Source organism: Physella acuta, unplaced genomic scaffold, assembly GCF_028476545.2.
Source record: "Physella acuta isolate Inbredline_101_S28 unplaced genomic scaffold, ASM2847654v3 ptg001029l, whole genome shotgun sequence".
Taxonomy (NCBI): Eukaryota; Metazoa; Mollusca; class Gastropoda; family Physidae; genus Physella; species Physella acuta.
The window spans coordinates 137,412-157,947 of record NW_026732546.1 but is presented as its reverse complement, the minus strand read 5'-3'; the positions used below and the strand labels follow the sequence as shown (position 1 = coordinate 157,947).

Genomic DNA, 20,536 nt, shown 5'->3' with positions numbered 1-20,536 from the left:
CACAGTCTGAGCATATTTTTTTTTTATTTTGTTCAGAATGTCATGTATATATATACATTATAATATAACTGTAGCTGAAGGAAACTATCCTTAACACGCTACACACAACAAGGAATCAACTATCTCTGACACAGAAGTAGCTAACAAGTCCTGTAAAGTTACAGATGCCCTCTCACAAGAAAATTTATTGCAATGAAAGCGATGACAGTCGATCATCTAACTAAAATTAATTAAATAAAAATGTTAAAGTAATTTGAAAATGCTAGCAGAGAACACTTCGACAAGTTGAAGATAGCCTCTTTGCATGGAATGAACTTAAAATTACATAAGAAAATAAACTGCCCAAAACATACATACAATCAAAACTGAAATTAGAAATGAAAGAACTTAAAAATTTCAGTTAATAATAATTTTAAAAAACAATTTACATTTTGTTTACCATAACTATGTGTTCTAGTTAACTTACCATTGTTTCAATAGACATAACAATATATGTAATGCTGGCTTAATCCATTGAAAAATGGAACATCTGTTACCATGTCTCAATAACAGCAAAGCATATCTTGCTACTCAGCTACTGAATTTTGTATTCTAAAACTATCAACAACATGAAAACAATGCTCACAATGACAAATTAAATTATGTATAACTTACGTGAAGTTAAAAAAAAAAATAATCACAACTGCGTGAAAGAAAACAAAATAAGAATTGGTGTTGGAAAAAGACAAACAAATGGTTGTAAACACCAACTGCATTGGTGCGCTGTGCAACATCCCCTCTAATCCTCATCAACCACAAATTAGACTAATGCTTTAGACGAGGTTAACACATCTCATACAACAGCGTATAAATACATGTCTACCTTAACCGGGTCTAAGAACGATATGTCAGACATCAAATACAGCATTAACTTAGTGTGTTATCATTTAAAAAAGTGTTTTATTCTACCAAGGTTTTTTAGGGTGTTGTATAAAAACCTAACTCTTACATGCCTATTTGAATGAATACAGTTAAATATGAGTATTCCAGTTTTCAAATCTATCTAAAGTACCTATTTTTCATTTTAACTTTCAACGAAATACAAAAATAATTATATTTAAAGAAAAAACAATTTAATAATCCAGGAAGGTAAAAATTGTGTAGAATATTAACTATAATGTTTAAAATGAATTAACAACAAACAAGTATTAAATATACAACACATGTTGCTCTCCCCAACAATAATAAGTTTATTCAGTATCATTTTCTGCTGTCTTCACTATACAAAATGCACTTTTCCCACTTTCCTTTGAACATACAAAACTTTATTATTTAAAAATAACCTATGTACAGTTAACGGTTTCCTTTTTTAAAAAAGAAATAGGCATAATTAAAATTAGCACAGCATGTTTTCTGTTACTGCAACTATACAGCACAACGCAACTGCCATGCACAGCATACATCAAATATAAATAGTCACCATTAAGTTAAGCACACTCGGGGATTGGGAAGAAAGAGACCAAAAAAAATTTTGATGGAAGAATACATTGGCTCATACTTCCTCTTAGCATATTTATTAAAACATTTATTTTTAACACCAAAAAGCTCCATACAATTAGCATCCATGAGCAGGCCAAAGCCTTATGTAATAGCATACAATGCATTCATACTTGGCCCTATCTTTAATCATGTTATATTAACTATCTAGATTTTTTCAAAAATTCATATTTTAATCATTTATTAATATAAAGTTTAAAATATATATGTTTTTTGTATTCACATGGAATATGCTACACACCAATAACATTGATCAGGCATAGCTAGAGAGAGTGGATGAAATGACTTTCTAACAAACACTATTTCCAGCCTTTGTTCCTATACATTTTCTTATAGTCTTTTTTTTTTCAACATTAGCACCCGTATAGCAATGTTAACTATAAAAATATTCAACTGGCTTGTATAGTATGGCAGCTCCATTTGTTATACTGAAACACAAACCTGGCAGAGTTTTAGAAGTTCTCACCACTCACTAGTATACACAAATTTGGTACATACAATAATAAGTTACTGTGTAATCCTGTGTGAGGAAATATTTCACTGACCACTAGGAATGAAGGGTATGGTTATCATAACCTTCTATGACAAGAAACAGTTTTTTTAATTTTTTAAAATTGTCAAAATTGTGAGATTTTAAAATAAAAGTGAAGCATTGAAATTCATTAAATTTCTAGTTAGCACAACTGTTGTGCCAATAACAAACGAATCAAACATTGATCTAAGACAATGCAATGAGGACAAATGAATGTATGCGCATTGGGATCTACGCCAAACTACAAAAATATTACATGACATGGAATACTTCCCGTTTTAAAAACATTTTAAATTGTTAGAGAAAGCAGCCAAATTACAGAACAAAAATATTTCCTGATCCTTTTCAATCTATTTCCCAAATTGGATTTTAACATATGTAGCCTAGTAAACCATCTAGTGTAAGCAAAGACTAGCTTACACAAAGATGATTGAAGAAAAAAATATACTTATGTGGTGGGGGTGGGGGGGCAATGACACACAAAAAATACAAGTTGAAATGCAAATTTTCACTTGAAATGAGACTAGAGAAATGATATTGGACATCAACAAGAGTCAATATGGATACCTTATCACTTATGACAGGATGTTTAATTCTAATTAAAAACAATTTAATCAAAGACGAAGAAAATGGATACATAGGATAAAGGATTTTTTCACGTGTTTTAGTGGACAGAATAAAGGCCAGATATTACATTTATGTTTGAAGTTCTCTAATTCAAAAACAGTAAAACGCTAGCTTCAACTTTTAAAGCAATCTAATTCAAACGCTTTAATGGAAAAACTACATTTACCTTTTAAAATAATATAAACTTGTTACAGAAAAACTATTACCAATGGCTTTAAAAAAAATGGAAACATTGAATGTATGTGATAAACAGTGGCTGTTCTAACAACATAATCATTAACGTCTGGCCTATGTACAAGAAACAGTCGTCACCTGTTTCTCCATCTGGGTTCGGAACCCCAGGAGTTCTAAATACACTTTCTTAACTGGCTACATCATGACAACCATCCCCTCACAATATGCACACAATATTATTCAAGTTTTCTTCTATTTTTAACTAAACACTGATGTTAGAGACTGAATAAAAAATAGTGGAACCAATAGACCCAACCTGACTGATGCAGCAACCCTTTTAGAGATCAAATGAATTGGCCAACATTGAAAAAAATAAAGGTAAGATGAGCCTTTGCTCCTTCAGAAAAAGATAGCTAGACATTAATCCAATTAGGATGAAATAACTAGATATTTCCATCAGGAAAGGATAAACTAATAAATTTTGTTATACAAATAATCCTTACAATAGTGTTTACAAAAAAATTCTTTAACAAAAGCTTTCCTACAAAGTGAAAAAAATATCAGCACAATTTATTAGCCATATAGCATTTTTTTCTAAAATCAAAACTAACTCATCAATCAGGTTTTTATGAATGGACTATAAAAATTCTTTCAGTTGTTTAGACAAAGTGTTAAATCTTTGAAGAGAAATCAAGCAGACCAGCAATCCACTGTGGCAATGCTGCGCCTCAAAGAAAACTGGATTTAGTGACTGGTGCCTAAGGGGAGTAGTCTTCTTGGTGGCCTAGAGACATGCACCCTTGGCTGGTGCACCCGGGGTGACTAGTGCCTCATGTGACTGGTAATCCAGGTGACTTATGGTGACTGTGTCCTAGTTGACTCACATCAAGGATGACTGTCTTAGGTGACTCACATCACAGGTGACTGCATCTTCCCAGTGACTCCAATGACTCCACAACCTTGGCCTGCTGCTGTCTTTTATCACAGAACCCACTCCTCCCCTGCATCAACCAGTCTCACAATCTCGTCTGAGGGAAAGAAAAAAAAACAAAGCCATTTACAAACTCCATTCATAAGGAACAACATAACATACATCATCAATAAAGTTTAAATATTTTTGACAAAACCTGAAAATTGAATTAAAAAAAAACCTTTCAGTAAAAAACCCACCTCAAAGTTAAAAATAAAAACTTGCACATAAGCAAGCGCAGAAAAGCATAAACTAAAGTATTCAATATGCAAGTAGGTAAATACCACAGCATCAGATGAATTGACAGTTAGTTATAGAGTGAATCAAGTAAAATAACTTTACAAAGATGAATCAAACATTTACAGTAAACAAACATTGATTTTAAATAAATGACTGTCAGCTGAACATCAAAACATACAAGATTTAAATACAGACTACAAATAACGTCCATCCACTACTTTTATGTCATTTCATGTTCCAGATTTGGACAAGACTTCTGCTATCTCGACATGTGACCTAGCTATTTCAATCAGCATCTAGAAGAATCTAACCTTTGACGTTAAAAGAGTATGTTTATAAAAGTTACCAAACCTTTGAATTGTTTAAGTAGTAAGCATACAGTATGTTCCATAATAGTTGGAACTAATCTGGTAAGTCAGTATATAACATTTGTTAGTTGTAAAGCAGCCAAGCAGCAGGCAGTAACAAGCAGAAATGTTCTACATTTTCTTATTAGAAGCTATCCATTAAATGACATCATGCGGTAGATTTTCAAAATTACCTTCCAACCTTCCTAAATTGTCACTAAAATCTACTAGACTCACACCCACCCACCCACAATTCAAAATGTTTTTTTTTTCCATTCTTTTTTAAATTGAAACTTCTCACATCCATTTAAAATGACCCTTTGCATATGATTAAAAAAAATCAGAGGCTTGTCAATGTTAAAATAACAGAAATCTTAAAATAACAATGAAGATTTGTCTAGGTTCTTTGTCTATGACAGAAAACAAAGACCTGTCTTTGTTCCATACCAAAGTCACATTGACAACACATTATTTTTTTGTTTTAATTGAAAATTAAGTAAACTAAATCAGTCTTTTAACAACACTTAAATACCATCACCACTTACTATATCCAGATACAACAAAGCCATAATTTTAACAGCTTCAGTCAATTACCATGTCAATACCAAGCTATATATTACTTTTTTTGCAAGACAGATCAGTATACTAATTAATTAATAATCAAAACAAAAGCCCATTTGTTTTATTCATTTTTAGTTGTACCAAACTATAAGATGACTATCCTACATTTTTTTCTAGCAAACCTCTTGAATAGGAAATTGAGAGCAGAAGATTTCTAACACATCCCAAAATGATAGAGGTATACACATCTACAGTAAAAGTTATCAGAGTTTAATATTTGTGATCAAAGGAATACTTAGATAAAAGTTGTACCATAAGAGGAAGAGTGTACAAAAAGACTATAATCTAAGCTATAAGCTTCCAGTCAGTGAAAAACTGCCTACTTTTTTTGTGTAGTAAACAAATATACATGACTTTATTTAAAGGTTCCAGATCTCTATCACAAATCAACTTTTATAAAGGCAAAGATTTCTGAATAAACTGCATACAGCTACGCATTGTAATTTAATAAGGTTGCAGTTGTTTTTACATTTTTCCCAAGTGTTAATATAATGTTGTGGAAAGATGTGAAATATAAAAAGATGAGAAATATTTAATCTACCTTATGATAGGAGAGAGGCTAAGTATTAGCAGATGAACATGATTACACCAGAAGGCAAATAGAGAGTAAAAAGCTCTGACATTAAAACAGAAAGCTATACCTTTAATGGTTGGTTATCTCAATGGCAATTACTGAACAGGGCACGTCCTGATGGGCACAGTGGCAGAGATTAAAAGAGGAGAGGGGGCGAGGAATTATAACAGCTATGATAAAATAAACCTCAAACTATCAAATCAACTAAAATCTCATTGCTTTATTAACTAAATAAAAATATATCAAGTAAATAAAAAAAAATTACAGATGTTCATAAAAATATCTATTTAACATAATATTCTCATATATATGCAGTGCTTGAATTGTCATAAACACCAATAGAATGGCATTCCTGAACGTAGAGATAACATTCAAACATGAATTTGTAACACCTATGAATGAATTCAAAAAGAAAAGTTTGATAAAACAATGAACATGTATAATCTATTGGTACTACAGACATTTAAAATCCTGAGAAATCCAAACAACCATCACAACAAAAAATATACAACTCATTACCAACAAATAGTCAGCGTCACAACATTACACTCTCTATCAAACCTAAGGGCAATTCTAGTTTGTTTAGTCTTTGAACAAAAGCCAACAGGTAACGTCTTTACCCAAGCTCTAATAAGATTCAAAACATAAGCTCCAATGGCATGCTTGTTACACTTGTTCTAATTAATTAAACTAATTATTTAATCAATGACTCATATTTAATTAAAGTCTTAGTGATCAGCACTTTCTGCAGCTGTCAAACTAACCATGCCATGCTGTCAAGAGCACATTACTAGCTGCAATCATTGGTTAGCATGCTGTAAACATTTGTTAACACATCATCTATTCTCTTCCATGCATTGGCAAATACATGCGCTTTCTAATGTTTCTTCAAAAACTACGTGTTTGTTTATTGAATTTGAGATTTTTAAAAACTTACAAAATTGGATAAAAATTTAAAGAAAGAATTAATGATAATTTTTGGAATTTTTTTTTTTAACTTTTCAACATCTATTTCTGAGATTCATACCAAAGAGAACCATCTTGACAATTGTAATAAGAAGGATATGTAACTGGCTTACACCCTAAATTTGAGATACATGTTAATGTTGAAAAAAGAGATATTGTTTCAAGTGAAATAACTGTACAACTTTTTAAATGTATGTAGAATGTGAACGTTGTCAGAATCATGCAGATTGGAAGCAATGGCTGATATTCCCATCACCACAGAGATCTACACATGTCTACCTTTAAACATCAGCATGTCCATGGGGCTTTGGTCTGCTCTTTCTTTCATCCTTAAAATTGGATAGTGGACATGGATAAAACAGTCACAAGATGATATAAGAACTAAAACCGTTGCAAGTTTCTATTTAAAAAAACTTTACGAGTGTAGAGAATGGAAGGATTATCTGCTTTTCTACTGCAAGGACTAGAAATATTTAAGCCAGTAACTAAAAAATATAATCGTAATAGATTTTTGTGATGATGTGTTCTGTAAATGTAAAAATATGAAAAATATAACTGTCAAAGGATCTTGTGATGATGTGGTCTGTAAATGTAAAAACATGTTTTGACATTAAAATGCTGATAGTTATTTACATGACTTTATATTAGTTAATGCTATCATCTGGCACTTCAATTTACAAAGATCATTTTTTTTTTAGAGAGGTCTATGAAAATAACAAATAAGAATGTATTTTAAAGATTAACTAGTATAAGGTCTTTAAAACTATATTAACCCGTTTTATTTCTTCAAATTTTTGTCAATACTTTTTTAAGCTTTTATATTCATTGTTTGAACAGACAAGAAGTTTTGATTTATAGTATATATAATAATCTATTGTATTTGTGAGATATGAGATGATGTAATGCAGACATACAGAAATAGCAGAGTATAAAGGTATATCACATACAGATACATGTCTAACCCTGTACCAGTATATGTATAACTTACATGCACCAATGCATGGCTTATTTAACATATCAATCAATGTTAGCCAAGATTCTGTTCCATGGCCCTATCATCTCAAATAATTCAATTCAAGTTCCATGCCAAGTTCAAACTATTAGATCCTGATTTTTACTAGGTCTTCAGTACAAGGAAGTTCCATGTTACGTTCAAACTCACTGCCTGAGTTTACTTAATTAGTCTCTACTGTCAAGGCAACTCAAAGACTAAACATACAAGACTGACAAGTGCATAAATTAGCTTTCAAAAGTTACAGGGTGAGCAATGGTGGGCTGGTGCAACACAAACAAAAAAGCAGGGAAGTGGAAGGGGGAGGGGAGTGTTAAACTGTGGGTAAAATGACATGGCTTATATTGACAGCCCTGTCAAAGTAACATTTAATTGTATGTATAATAATCTATAGAATAGCAAAACAAAACCAATTCTTAAATTTACAGCTGGATTTATTTGTGAGAAAACAGATTACTTAAATAATCACCCAAATAAACCACTAGACTTTATATTTAGAGCTTTTTAACACTAACCGAAATGCAATAACTTTATCATTTGCCATCCTGTGACAGACATTTTCAAATTAAAACAAAATAGTTGTACAGATCTGAACAATGGACACTCCTATTAAGTTAGTTGTTTATATTTTTAAAAATTTCCATGCAATTCGTTAGTGTGATTATAAGGTTTTTCATTTAGTATTTAACATTAGCTATTAACATTTAAAAAGTATTATTATTTCAAATCCTAAACAAGACAAGGACGCAGAAAGTGTTATTGTAAATTCATTTATAGTAAAGTTGCTGCATCTTTAAGATAGGCATTGTTAGCAGCACTAATATAGGTTTTCATACATCACATAAAAAAAAAAGAAAATGAATTCATAGGATCTGCATAAGTACTGAAATATGCTGAAATAGAAATTTGTTAGAAAAAAACCTTAATAAACGAAATAAACATATTAGTTTTAGGTGAAAGTGTTAAACTGTTAATAAACCCCACTGTACTTTGTTAAAGGTAGTGTAATCTAAACAGTGATGGTATTTCATTGCTTGCTGTTTGTGAAGGCACTATGATGCATAGCTGAATCTGGAATAAAATTCTAGAGATGGCAGACATTACCACAGAATCTATAAATCTATAGGTGCCCACTAACCCAATGTAACAAAAATGGAGTTATTGTGAACTAAATGCAATTCTAGTGATGTGTTTTAACAGGAGAGAAAGTAGTTAATGTTATTTAAGGAGATTACGGGAAACATTTTTAAAAAATATTTTAGTCGTGTGAAATAAAAAACTAAAACAGTTTCTACCCTTTCAGTGTTCACACCCAAATGATTTCATCTGAAACAACAATGGATTCAAACACTTGATTTAGGTTAATGTAAATTAAACCTCTAAGTTCTTTTAAAGAATTTTATAACATTTGTTAGCCAGTAGAATTTAGATTTAATACAAGTCTTTGACAAATTTAACCCTAGCTAATCTGAAAATCTTTGATTAACAAAGACTTCATTTCATTATAAAACTCAATAAATATTGGAGTAATTTAGACTATTTTCAATGTCCTAAGAAGATAGAACTATCGCAAGAAAAATAAGCTGAAATTTCCAAAAATATTTTCCTTTATTTTCTTATCCTCTTTTTCATTTACAAATTAAGCTATTTCTGTCACAGTGCTTGCTTACGTTCTCTTAACATGAGAGTTGAATTTGTTTCATTGTAACTACTTGTTCTGATTGTTAATTGAGCTCAAATGACTTTTAAAATTTCTCACAGCTTGACCAGTAGACCTGATGCTTTTTCCCTCACTTAGCTTATATTACTGGATTGCAATGTGAGCCCTATTTTTACTCAACTGACTTTAATTTTGTGGCTTTTAAATATGAAATCATTGGATAATACAAATGTAGATACACCTCTTTCACCTACCTGCTTAAATAGACATATTGATCAATCTGTTTTTTAATTTATTCAACTTTTTTATTGTGTTGATTTTAATGGTGCAGCGCATCTATTTATTTTATAGGATATTCAGAGATATAGATCTACAGTGAAAAGCTTATATCATGCAATCTGGTATCAGATTTTCATTAAAGCATATTTGTTGTTTAGTATAGTATATTTTATCTGACTGATATAGTTTGAAAAAAACAACTAAGAACATGCAATTCAGCGTCTACAATCGACACCAAACATGTGACCTGTAATAAGAAAACCATAACCAGGCTAACTGGTGCATTTAACCAGGCTAACTTTACTATAGTGTGAGTAGCCAGACTGGCTGTGGTGCAAGTAACTTTTAACCAGGCTTCATTATGGTGTGAGTACCAGGCCAGTCAATGTGCTAATGGTTATATGAGCCTCTGAAATACTAATGTTTATGTGAACCTCTCCTGGTTTTTTCTTGCCCTACTCACCTAATGTCTCTGAGACCTGATTTAGCCAAATAAAAATCAAATCATTTAACCCACACACGTGAAAAAAAATTTAAATTGTGAATGAAAAGATGTGAACCATATAGATTATTTTTTAATTTCTCAACATCAAAAAATTCTTACTGTTTCAGAAATTTCAGCTGAGATTTCAATAGTTTGTGCTGCTATTGTTGTAGCGGAGGAGGAAGTGCCTGTTGACTCGCTTGTGTCCCCTGATGCCAGTGATGTGCTGGTTGTTGAATACTGAACAGAGCTTTCATTTTTTGATGAAACTTGTGAGTCTGGGCTTGTCTGGAACAAACATGTTCAAATCAAAGTTTATTTCAAATGTTGCTTCTACAGGCCAACTTAAAAACAATTGTTTTTATTAGCATTCTATTTCTTTCACGTCTATTGAAACAACTTTACATGACTGCAATTACCATTTCAAATTGTTTCTAAAAGTAATTTATAACTATTGAATATCAAAATATAAGTGTATGTATTTAGTCTTTTTTCGAGTGGAGTCTTTGTACATGTGAAGTCTTTGTATGAGTGGAGTTATATGTATTGAATCCTTGAATGTATTGAATGCATTGAGACTTTGTATGTAATGAGCCCAATTTTTTAAAATATTGATTGTAAAATAAAGAATAAAAATTTAAATCCATACAGTGCAGCTTATAAAAAAAAAATGAGTTACCTTGTACGAAACATCTTCTGTCCTGACACTACTGTAGCCAATCTGCGGGGAGCGTGAAGGCGATGATAGGCCAGCCTTGCCTGGCTGCTGGTAGCGCAGGTCAGGGCTGTGTACAGGAGAGTCTAGACCAACAGTGTCAAGAGGATTGGTGCTGCCAGTGTCTGTGGGGGGTAATTTTAAAAATGGTAGTGGCAAATATTTAGAAAATAATTCATGGCATTGAAAAGCTCTATTAAGGGTAGAAAAATTAGAGAACAAGTTTTTGTTTAACTTGTTTCATTGTTGTTTTTTATTCTAATTTCTATTAAGTACAATAATTTTTTAGTTAATATTTAAATTGCAGACTAAAACAGTTCTTTTTTCTGCTTTCTCAACTGCAGTATAAATCAAACACTGTATTTAGGACATGCTTGAATAAAATAATGTCAATTATTGTACACATACGAAAATTAATTTCATTCTCAAAATTACAAAATCAGTATTTAGAAAAGATAATTGTTTTGTTGGACTCTCTAACAGAAATTTTATTTCAAGATATTCAAGATAATACTGTTTTGTTAATAACGGATGATCAAGCACATTTTAAGAAAGAATTTTAAAACTTGAATGATCTTTTTTCATCTTTGAAAAATTGTACGATCCTGCAGTTGGTTTTAAAATAAGCTTTGCTGAATGGTATCATGCTGAGCTAAATACATGCTAAAAGTAACTATTTTTAAAATGCAACAAGTAATTAACTTTTCTCAAAGATATATTAATGAAATAGGTATAGTCATTTGGAATTTATTTCTACAACAACAAATTGGTTCATACATATAAATGTATTTAGATGTATATACTGATGGGGTAATGTGTTGACTGATTGATATGGAGCAACTAGGAATCTAAATAATGGAAAGGTGTTTTACACACAGACAATTATTAAATAGCCTATACAATACAAGGTAACTAAAAACTTCCAAATGAAGCAAAGCAAAAAAAAAAAGACTAGTATAAGATTTTGAGGTCGTAATGTGACATGAAACACTGATACATCACCATCATGCCACCACCAGACCACCAACAACATTCAGCATTTCAACAACTAAGGGCAAATACTTGATAGGATAGTTTTAAATTTTTTTTAAAAAGTAGGATTTAATTTTTTATTTTATTTTTTGGAAATAAAATTTTTCTTTTCATTAAACGTGAAACTTTAAAAAAACTGTATAGGAAAAACAATTTTTACAGAATAATAAGTAAATTGCTAAACAAGGATATATGACATAACCAATACAAAAAAATTATACAGGGTAAAAGGTGGATTGGTAACAGAAGGAAAAAAAACTATTAAAAAAAACACTAAAATTTCACATAAAAAATGTGAATGTTAGCTGGAACTAATCACCCTGATTGCATTTGGTGAGAGAATGGCTGGTGGCAGTGGCTGATGGAGGAGGGAGGGGCACTGCCCTAGTCGAGGAGGAGGATGCTGGCTGTAGCAGGTAGTGAGCAGAGCAATGGGTGGAAATAAAGTGAGTGGTTGCTGTGGTGCAACTGCTACGTGCAGTGCCTAGTGGAGATGGAGAAAAGAGGAATTCATTTAATTTTTTAATTTTTTTTAGAGGATTTCTTTTAGGCGAGTTACTTATTTTAAATTTTCAAATTACAAAAAAAAAAACAACAGGGGTGTTAATTTCAATTTACCAGGAGCAACCATTTTATAAATCATGCAGAGATTAGTTAATACTAGCTAATATTTTAATATTAAACTTTTTAAATTTGTTTAGAAGGGCATAATAAAAAGTAGTCATATATAAATTATAAATATGAATATATATTACTCAGGATATATGAACGATTTTGTAATGAATGGGTACTTTGGTTAGTTGATGTGAAATCACAGAAAATATACCCACTTAAATCAATATGGGTATTGAATACAGTTTAAATTTGTATTTATTTTCACTGCTCAATTTAATTTATTGCCATGACCTCCAAAATGTGTAACAAGTAACTACAAAAGTACTTTTAATAGAGCATGCTATGCATTAAACAAAAAAGATACCAAAAATTATTTTTAGTCAGGTAAACAAAGTAAAAATTTCAATTACTTATTGTTAATAGAAATTAAAATTATTTACTTTATTGTCTGGCTATATTATTATCTTAATATAACTTTACCAAACGTATCTAGTTATATCTATCCATTAATTTCTTTCCTAAAACCAAATCAATTCAACTAATACCACTTAACTAAATGCAAAAAAAAAAACTGGATAAAGAAAAGAATTTTCTTTGAATCCACAGTGCAGATTTGATATGTAGGTGCAAGTGTTAGCAGTGCTAAGCTAAAGTACCCATGACATCACTGCAGCAGCTGGGGCTAGAGTTGGTAAAACTTGGCGTGCCCTCTGTATAGGTGTGGGTGGGTGTGGACTCAGACAAGCTGAGAGGGGGGGAGGAACCTCGTGGGTAGTTGGTACCTATTCCTCGCAAAGATGCTGTGGAGGCCGTCCCTGCAGACAGAGCATCCTCACTGGGGTAAGTGGTTAGGTTGATGGCTTCAGACCTGTTCAACACAAAGTTCAAATAACAAATCAGTAAACATTTTTTTAATAAAAAAATATAAATCAATAACAGTTGAGTATCTCCACTATTTTAAAAAAAATTCTTGTATATACTAATACAAGAATAAGTAATGTCACTCAAAATTATTATTTTTTTGTTTCATGAGAATATCCGTACAAAAATGGGAACAATCAGTGATGTTTTCAGTGAAGACAAAACAATGCGTTTTCAGTTGTGAAAATGAAATTTGCAGTTTTAAATGACAACATTCACTACTCTTCCAACACATGATTTAATATTAATTTAAAATGTGGACTAATACTGCTAAAAATATAATTAACATCGCACAGCATTAAAAAATAAGTTTGTTAATTGTTAAATGTAATGATGTTGAAAATGTTAACACCATTCGGCTAAAGAAATGATACTTGATTTCAATGTACAGATAAGTATTTCCTATTTTTGAATAACAAATAATATTACACAGAAGAGACCAGTGTTAACTAGGGAGAGCTAGCAATCTACTTGAATAAATAGCAAACCATTTATTCACAAAGCTAATTACACTTAACACACTTCAAACACTAATAGGGGGTTAAAAACATTCTGCATGAACACATTTTTATAACCATGTTAGAATAGGCAATGTTCTATATTAAGTGACATTCACACAACTATATCAATACATTAGATGTGCTTAGTTATCAGAAAATGCCAACATCTAACAGAGTATTACAGCTTTATAACTACACTCTGCGTACAGGAAAAAACACTGTATCCATGAACATTTTGATTCAACTATTATTTTCTTTTAAATTTGTAAGATACACAACCTAAACACAGCAAGTTCAAGTTAAACCTTTTAAAATGAGTGGAATAATATATTTAGTATAAGGGACAGCACTGTCCATTCTTGAAATGACACTGCAGGCATGGACTAACCAAACAACTGATCATGCTTCTAGCTAGTCATGTTTTTTTTAAAATTTGCATCATGTGGCCATCAAAAGAAAAAGGAGATAAAAAAAATTCACCCACCGTGTCCATGCTCTGAAAGACAAGATAGTTTTTCTTCAGATTTTATACATGTCAAATGACTGAATTGATCCCTTTAGCTTTGTTTAAGATACAAATGATAACCAGATTAAGTACACTTCTTTTTTCTGTGACCTCTGGCATGACTAGCTGAGAATATTCATAGCAGCAATCTCTTTCCCCTACCCTTTTCAGATACTACTCAGTTGTGTGTATTTTATTTACTATTAACAGTCATTTAATTCACCTTGGCCACTTTAAATTATGGCCATATCTCAATTGTAGTATTTCTAGTGCAAACACACTTTCTATAAAGTCACTTTTAAAATAAATATTTTTTATCATGTTATTCCAGGAAATTGTGGAACTATACCCTAAAGCATTTTCACCAATATTAGAGTAGGATACAAGACCCTCAAAAAACCACCCTGATAAAAAAGACAAAATGTGACACAATACAACTTTCAAAACCAACTTTGAATTTAATGAAATATAAATCACACTGTTGTAATTAAACAGTTATTTCACAAAATTTTAATTCACTGAATCAAGATAAATATGGATCTTTAAAATTTGTCAATCAACCTACCGTTTTTGTCGAGAATTTCCATTGATATTGTGTCCCAGTGGTCGGGGTGAGGGGGAGCGGTTAGCATTGCTAGACGGCATGTGGGAATTTTCAGGAAGTAGATCTGGCTTGCCACCCACAGCACCAGAACCTGGTAAAAAGCAGTTGGTGAATTCTTAATTTGCACATACAGTTTCTTTCTATATATATATATGTAATTAATTGTTTAATACTATTCTTTTTTGTATTTACCTAAGTAATAAAATTAAAGAAACAGAATAGAAACAAAAGAGGAAATTTAAAGAAAGTTGAGGCAGTCAGAGCAAGGTAATGCACATGACAGTGAATCCTTTTTTTTCCTTTCAACAGTTTGTCCTTTTCTTGCATTATTTTAGTTTTTTCAATCAATATTCTAGCTTTTCTAGCAAATAATCAGTCATTTTTTGCTGCTGATCAGTTGTTTTCAGCTAATCTGTCATTTCTTGCAACAGTCCTATAATTTCTTTTGTACTATTTTTTTTGGCAAACAACTGTTCTGTCCTCCAACTTTCAGTCATTTCTTAAAGTTTTTCATGTCAATTTGTGTGCATATGATCTGTCAATCCTAGTAACAATTCTCTCATTTCTTGCGCAACAGACAAGACAGAGAGTGAGGTAAAAGTAATGAATTACCTGCTGGAATAGCCTCATCAGAAAAACTAATGGTTCTACCTGATCTCTCAGGCTTCATATTGGCAGTGCCACCTTCTGGCTGCTCTGGGATGGGTTGCTGCCCTTTGGATTTGTTCACTAAGGACCTTTTCTTTGAAGGAGAATGTTTAAGTGCTGGAAGGAGCAAAACAAGAGCATTTAAAACTTCTTATCAAGATATACACAATTGTTAAGTAAAGCAAAATTTTTATGTGGCCACTATAACTAAAAGGTTAAGTAGAGGAGGGGCAAGCATAATTGTGTATTTACTTCCCCAACTTTATTTAAAGTATCAAATAGATACTCAAGAAATGAGTGCTCTCTCAAGAAATGAGTGCAAACTCTCAAAAGTTTAAAATTGTATGAGTTTTTGAGTTAGCCAATCAAGTGCTCAACAAAAAACTTTTCTTAAGAACTATAATATAAAAATAGAAATGATTAATAGTTTATTATTACTCTTGCTGTCAAACTCTATTAGTACCAGGCCAAATAAAACAGACTTCATACTTTCCCCAAATCATCTAGTTTAGAACTTTTTATGCACCAACTCTTCTTGGTTAAGAACTTGTTTTCATACATTAAGAAATTGTCAAAGTTTATTATGTATTTTATAATACAACCTTTCCACAATAAAAATAAATCAAGCAATGAAGTCACCTGTTGGGGTTTTCTTGAACACCCTTGTTGCATGGTACTGTAAAAACCTTTGTGCATAGTAGCTGGGCCGATGCACTGATATTGTGTCCTGGGAATAGTTCACAATTGCATAGTGTTACTTTTACAATACATGTGATATAGCATTCACAGTTAAAACAATTAACAATATCTGCAGTGGGTTCATGATAAGATTCTGCTAACACATCCTATCTGAATATATATCTCGTTAATTTTATCTGTAACAGCAAAGTCCAATAAAAACCAACAAGACTTTACTAACCCATATATCCTATCTAGTATTTGACTGCTAGCCAGAAAGTTAAGCAGTGATGGCTACCAAACTCATATTAGAGAAAGTAGTGAGGCATAGTGCTGACCTCACTATCCTTTACATGCCAAGGTCACAGATTAATTCTACTTCACTTGCCCCAAAGACCAACAGGTTTGAAAAGGAATTTAAAATATTTCACTTATACACTCTATCTGTAAATTCCTCATTTCATCGGTACAAGCAGGGTCCATTAAAAACAAATAATTCAACTAAAATATCTAACTTAATTAAATTGCTGCATCTGTAACAGCAGTTGTTTGTGACTTACCCCATCTATAACAATGGATTTCATGGTGTGTTCTAAACGTTTCTTTAGCCTGAAAGATTGCAGGATGTCAATAATACCAAGATAAATCAAGAGTCGTTCCCCCTTAGCATTCCGTGCAGGTATTCCTCCAGGACTGAAAGAATCAGATAAAAAACAATATCAAAAATTCATCAAGATATTTCTGCTCATATAGACCCAGGTTCTGAACAGATCAGAGCCTACACAAAAGCATAACTCAATTCAATTGTACTAACTTCCATGACAAAATGTGATTTTAACACTTATTTGCTATCTTCACCTGTAGTATTAAACTTAAAAATTAAGCTCATTGACAAAAACCATCCAAAAATCTTTACAGATTGATAATTTCTATTGATAAATAAAAAATGTTTAACTCCTTTGTAAACAAAATTGAAGATTACTATTATGATTTTTTGGTTGTTCTGCAACAGCTATTAAAATAGATTAGCTTGGGTATAAGCTAGAATATTTACCAATTTTTAATAATCTTCTAAACAAAAACGCATTGTTTAAAATAAATTATAGCCTAGAAAATCATATTTTAGTTAACTATTGTATCATAATAACTTTGTAATAAGAAATAAAAAACTTTTTTATTCATGGAAGCAGGATATGTTTTATCTCAAAAGCATTTCTTTAAGTAATAAAAACAATAGCAAAACTATACTGAGCTTATCTGTCTGATAGTCTTGGCAAGCCTATAGCTCTATATTATCACAAAAACTGTTACACTTAGTTACTAATTACTAAATTTGATACATATTTCTGGGTAATTATTCTTTACTATTAGCCTGAAAACAATTTTAGCATAAAATAAACAGGAGTTTTGTGCAAGAAAACCATCTACCAAATGGGAATTTCCATTAGTAGTAAAGTCAACACACTTGATCATCCCATTATCTACCTGAAGCTGTTGTCAATTATTTCATGAACGAAATATAGCTATCAAAAGTAGGTCTATCCTAATGTAACTGATTACAATGTACTAGCAGTTTTTACCAATTAAAATTAAATTTAATTTATTTAATGGAACTAAATGGAACTATATTATTGCTCAAAGTTAAATAAAAGATTTGCTTCTATCATTCACATAAATTCTAGAAAGAGTTTACTACATCGTACAAAGTAATTAAAAAATATTATTTCATTAAATAAATAGAAACAAATCAAAATTTTAAAAATGAGAATCGTAAATAATTAATGTACTAAATATAAATAGTTCATGGAGCTAAAAAAAAAACCTAGCTTAGCTAGATGTGCTGCTAATTGTTTAAAAAGAAGTTAAAACTGTTATTGACTGTGTCACTCAGATGTGTTGTTACTGTGTAAGACACGGCACACCTAAATCATATACATGCTATGTTAATAAGAAGAAGAAAGTTAGTCGTTTAACACACAATGTTTACCAGGTTTTTACCAAATGACTGTTCCATAAATTGTGTTCAGAAAAAAATTGTTCCATTAAAATTGTAAGACAAACTTGAGTTCTAGTAACGTCCATAAAAAAAAGAATAATTCCTATTTCTATATTCTTTTTAGCAACTAGAATTTTAATTTAGGCGAATAATTATATGCATAAGATCTGAAAGGAAATTACATTGACTATTATATAAAGTTTAAATTAGTTTGTGGTCTTAAGATTTATCTAAAAAAAATTAACTTTTGATACAATAAATGTAATATATGGTGATCAATTTAATGCAACTGAATTTAATCAAATTAAAATTATTTTCAACAATTTAAAAGATGTACAAGTTACCAGGCCACAAACAAATTAAACTGTACATAGACAAAATTCCCTAGCCAGCAAGCAAATATAAGAATGAATGTTAAAATAATGTTAAGTGAAAAGGTTACACAGAGTAGGGGGTTACAATGTGATTAATACAAGTTGTTTTTTTGTTAGCTGGTAAGAAATTGTTTTCATTTTTAGTGTGGTGACATCACATGCATACCAATCTGAAACATGAGAACTGCTCAGCCAATGAGGGATGTAGCTTTCAGACCTGGAGATGATAGCCAATCATTAAGCTTGAAAGTCAGCCATTGGCCTATCAACCAATCACAGCTACTGTTACTGGAGGTAGCCAAACAAGCAATAATATTTGTCATATTAAAATGCCATTGGCTACTTTAATAACTACTATAAATTGAGCAGAAGTGCTCAAAAGCTTTACTTGCATCTATAATAACAGCTTCTTCACAAGAGATTACACTACAGCTCCCCTGAAATTAACTGCCAGTTAAAATTCTATAAACTCTAAGGCTATGAAGTGTTTCAACCTATTAACATGCTATGTTATAAACTCCCATTACAAAAGCAAAATTCCACACCATTAGTGCTAATAAAACTAATGGTTCACTACTTCTGCGGATGTAAGTTGAATAAAACAAAAAAGGTATCCAAATATTATTCTTTTTAAATCAAAAGTTAGTAAAAACTACGTTTATAAAAATCCTTAGGTATCTAAAAGAAATAGCCTTAAAAGTATACTTGTATAAAAATAAGTCAATATATTATATTACAGCTCAACAGCTAAGTTTTATGCCTTTGTTTGATTCTAAATCTACAACTTCTAATATATAATCTCAAAAACATCATAATATTTGTTCATGCCTAATAAAGGATGCATAGCAACATTGCTGCCAACAATGCAAGAAGGAAATTAGATTTAGAAATTCCAAAGTTAATGAAAAAAATGTCAGAAATGAGTGGTGAGGGAAACAGTAGTTTTTACTTTTTTTAAAAAATATACTTCTGTTACCTATTAACTTAGAAAGACATCAACAAAGTATAATCCAAGCCAAGTTAAAAATAAGAGAAGTCTACTTTTGCCAGGAGATATAGCTAAAGAAAGTGTATATGGCGTAAAAAGGTCACTGAGAAGATTGGGTAAAGGAGGGATGGCCTCGGATAACTTACAATTTCTTATCTTCTTCTACTCACAGAAAAGAAAAATGGATCTTTAAAAGATATATCCATAAAATGTGATTCAACACGGTGAAAATACTTTATAAAAAATATATATAAAAATGTAATCATATTAGAAGTGGTTAAGAGGGTAACAAGGGGGAGAACCAAATGTTTTATGATGTCAACCTAAGGGCGCATGCTAGGTGTGTCAAGCGGGTGAAACACTTACGGGACATCCTCATCCTCTTCAATGTCGTCTGTCAAATCTGTGTGGCCTTGAATGGACTCCATGGGTGTGGAGTACTGACCAATTCTTGTTTTAAAAGATTTTCCTCTCTGCAGAGAATTGCGGCCTCCTAAAACAAACAAATATACATCTTGTAGTTTTATACACTAACTACATCACATTCAGTGGCTTGATGTATTCAATATTTTATGTCGTATTTAATAACAATTTTTTTTTCCAATAACGTTTTTTTTTACAAAAATAACTTCTGTAAAATCTTTTATTTTTAAATTTAGAAACTATTATAAAACTTTCTGGTTTTAATATGTTTTTCTCATTTTCAATACAATGTCTTCATATAAAATATAAGTTGATTGACTTTTATTGAGTAGGTCATGACCATATTATGACAAGGATTTCAAAGGTTAATGTACATGGCAGACTTACCAGGTCGACCTTCATGTGCAACTGGACCTGCTGGACCAACATGATCCATCTGATCACTCTGTTGTTGTTGTTGTAACTGTTGCTGGGGAAAGTAAAACATTGAGACTAATTTGACACAACTCATTTCT

At 31.2% G+C, this 20,536-nt stretch overlaps 1 protein-coding gene across 16 annotated transcripts in view; it reads right to left on the bottom strand.

Annotated features, from left to right (window-relative positions):
• Positions 1 to 1,700: 1,700 nt before the first annotated feature.
• Positions 1,701 to 20,536, bottom strand: part of LOC131954783 (phosphatidylinositol 4-phosphate 5-kinase type-1 alpha) — a 57,882-nt gene continuing 39,046 nt past the window's right edge. For 4 of the 16 annotated variants that reach the window (XM_059318544.1, XM_059318556.1, XM_059318546.1 and 1 more), the window contains 13 exons: positions 20,409 to 20,490; positions 19,965 to 20,091; positions 18,777 to 18,827; positions 16,801 to 16,933; positions 16,202 to 16,289; positions 15,527 to 15,679; positions 14,876 to 15,005; positions 13,041 to 13,252; positions 12,089 to 12,253; positions 10,702 to 10,862; positions 10,143 to 10,310; positions 10,002 to 10,017; positions 1,701 to 3,897 (listed from right to left, as the gene is read on the bottom strand). In XM_059318544.1, coding sequence (XP_059174527.1) covers positions 3,851 to 3,897; positions 10,002 to 10,017; positions 10,143 to 10,310; positions 10,702 to 10,862; positions 12,089 to 12,253; positions 13,041 to 13,252; positions 14,876 to 15,005; positions 15,527 to 15,679; positions 16,202 to 16,289; positions 16,801 to 16,933; positions 18,777 to 18,827; positions 19,965 to 20,091; positions 20,409 to 20,490 — 1,533 coding nt within the window. In that variant the 3' untranslated portion in view covers positions 1,701 to 3,850. Of the gene's footprint in view, positions 3,898 to 5,688; positions 5,736 to 6,866; positions 6,917 to 8,361; positions 8,926 to 10,001; positions 10,018 to 10,142; positions 10,311 to 10,701; positions 10,863 to 12,088; positions 12,254 to 13,040; positions 13,253 to 14,875; positions 15,006 to 15,526; positions 15,680 to 16,201; positions 16,290 to 16,800; positions 16,934 to 18,776; positions 18,828 to 19,964; positions 20,092 to 20,408; positions 20,491 to 20,536 lie in introns of those variants that run through there. The other 12 variants (XM_059318555.1, XM_059318560.1, XM_059318549.1 and 9 more) reach the window with 11 other exon arrangements.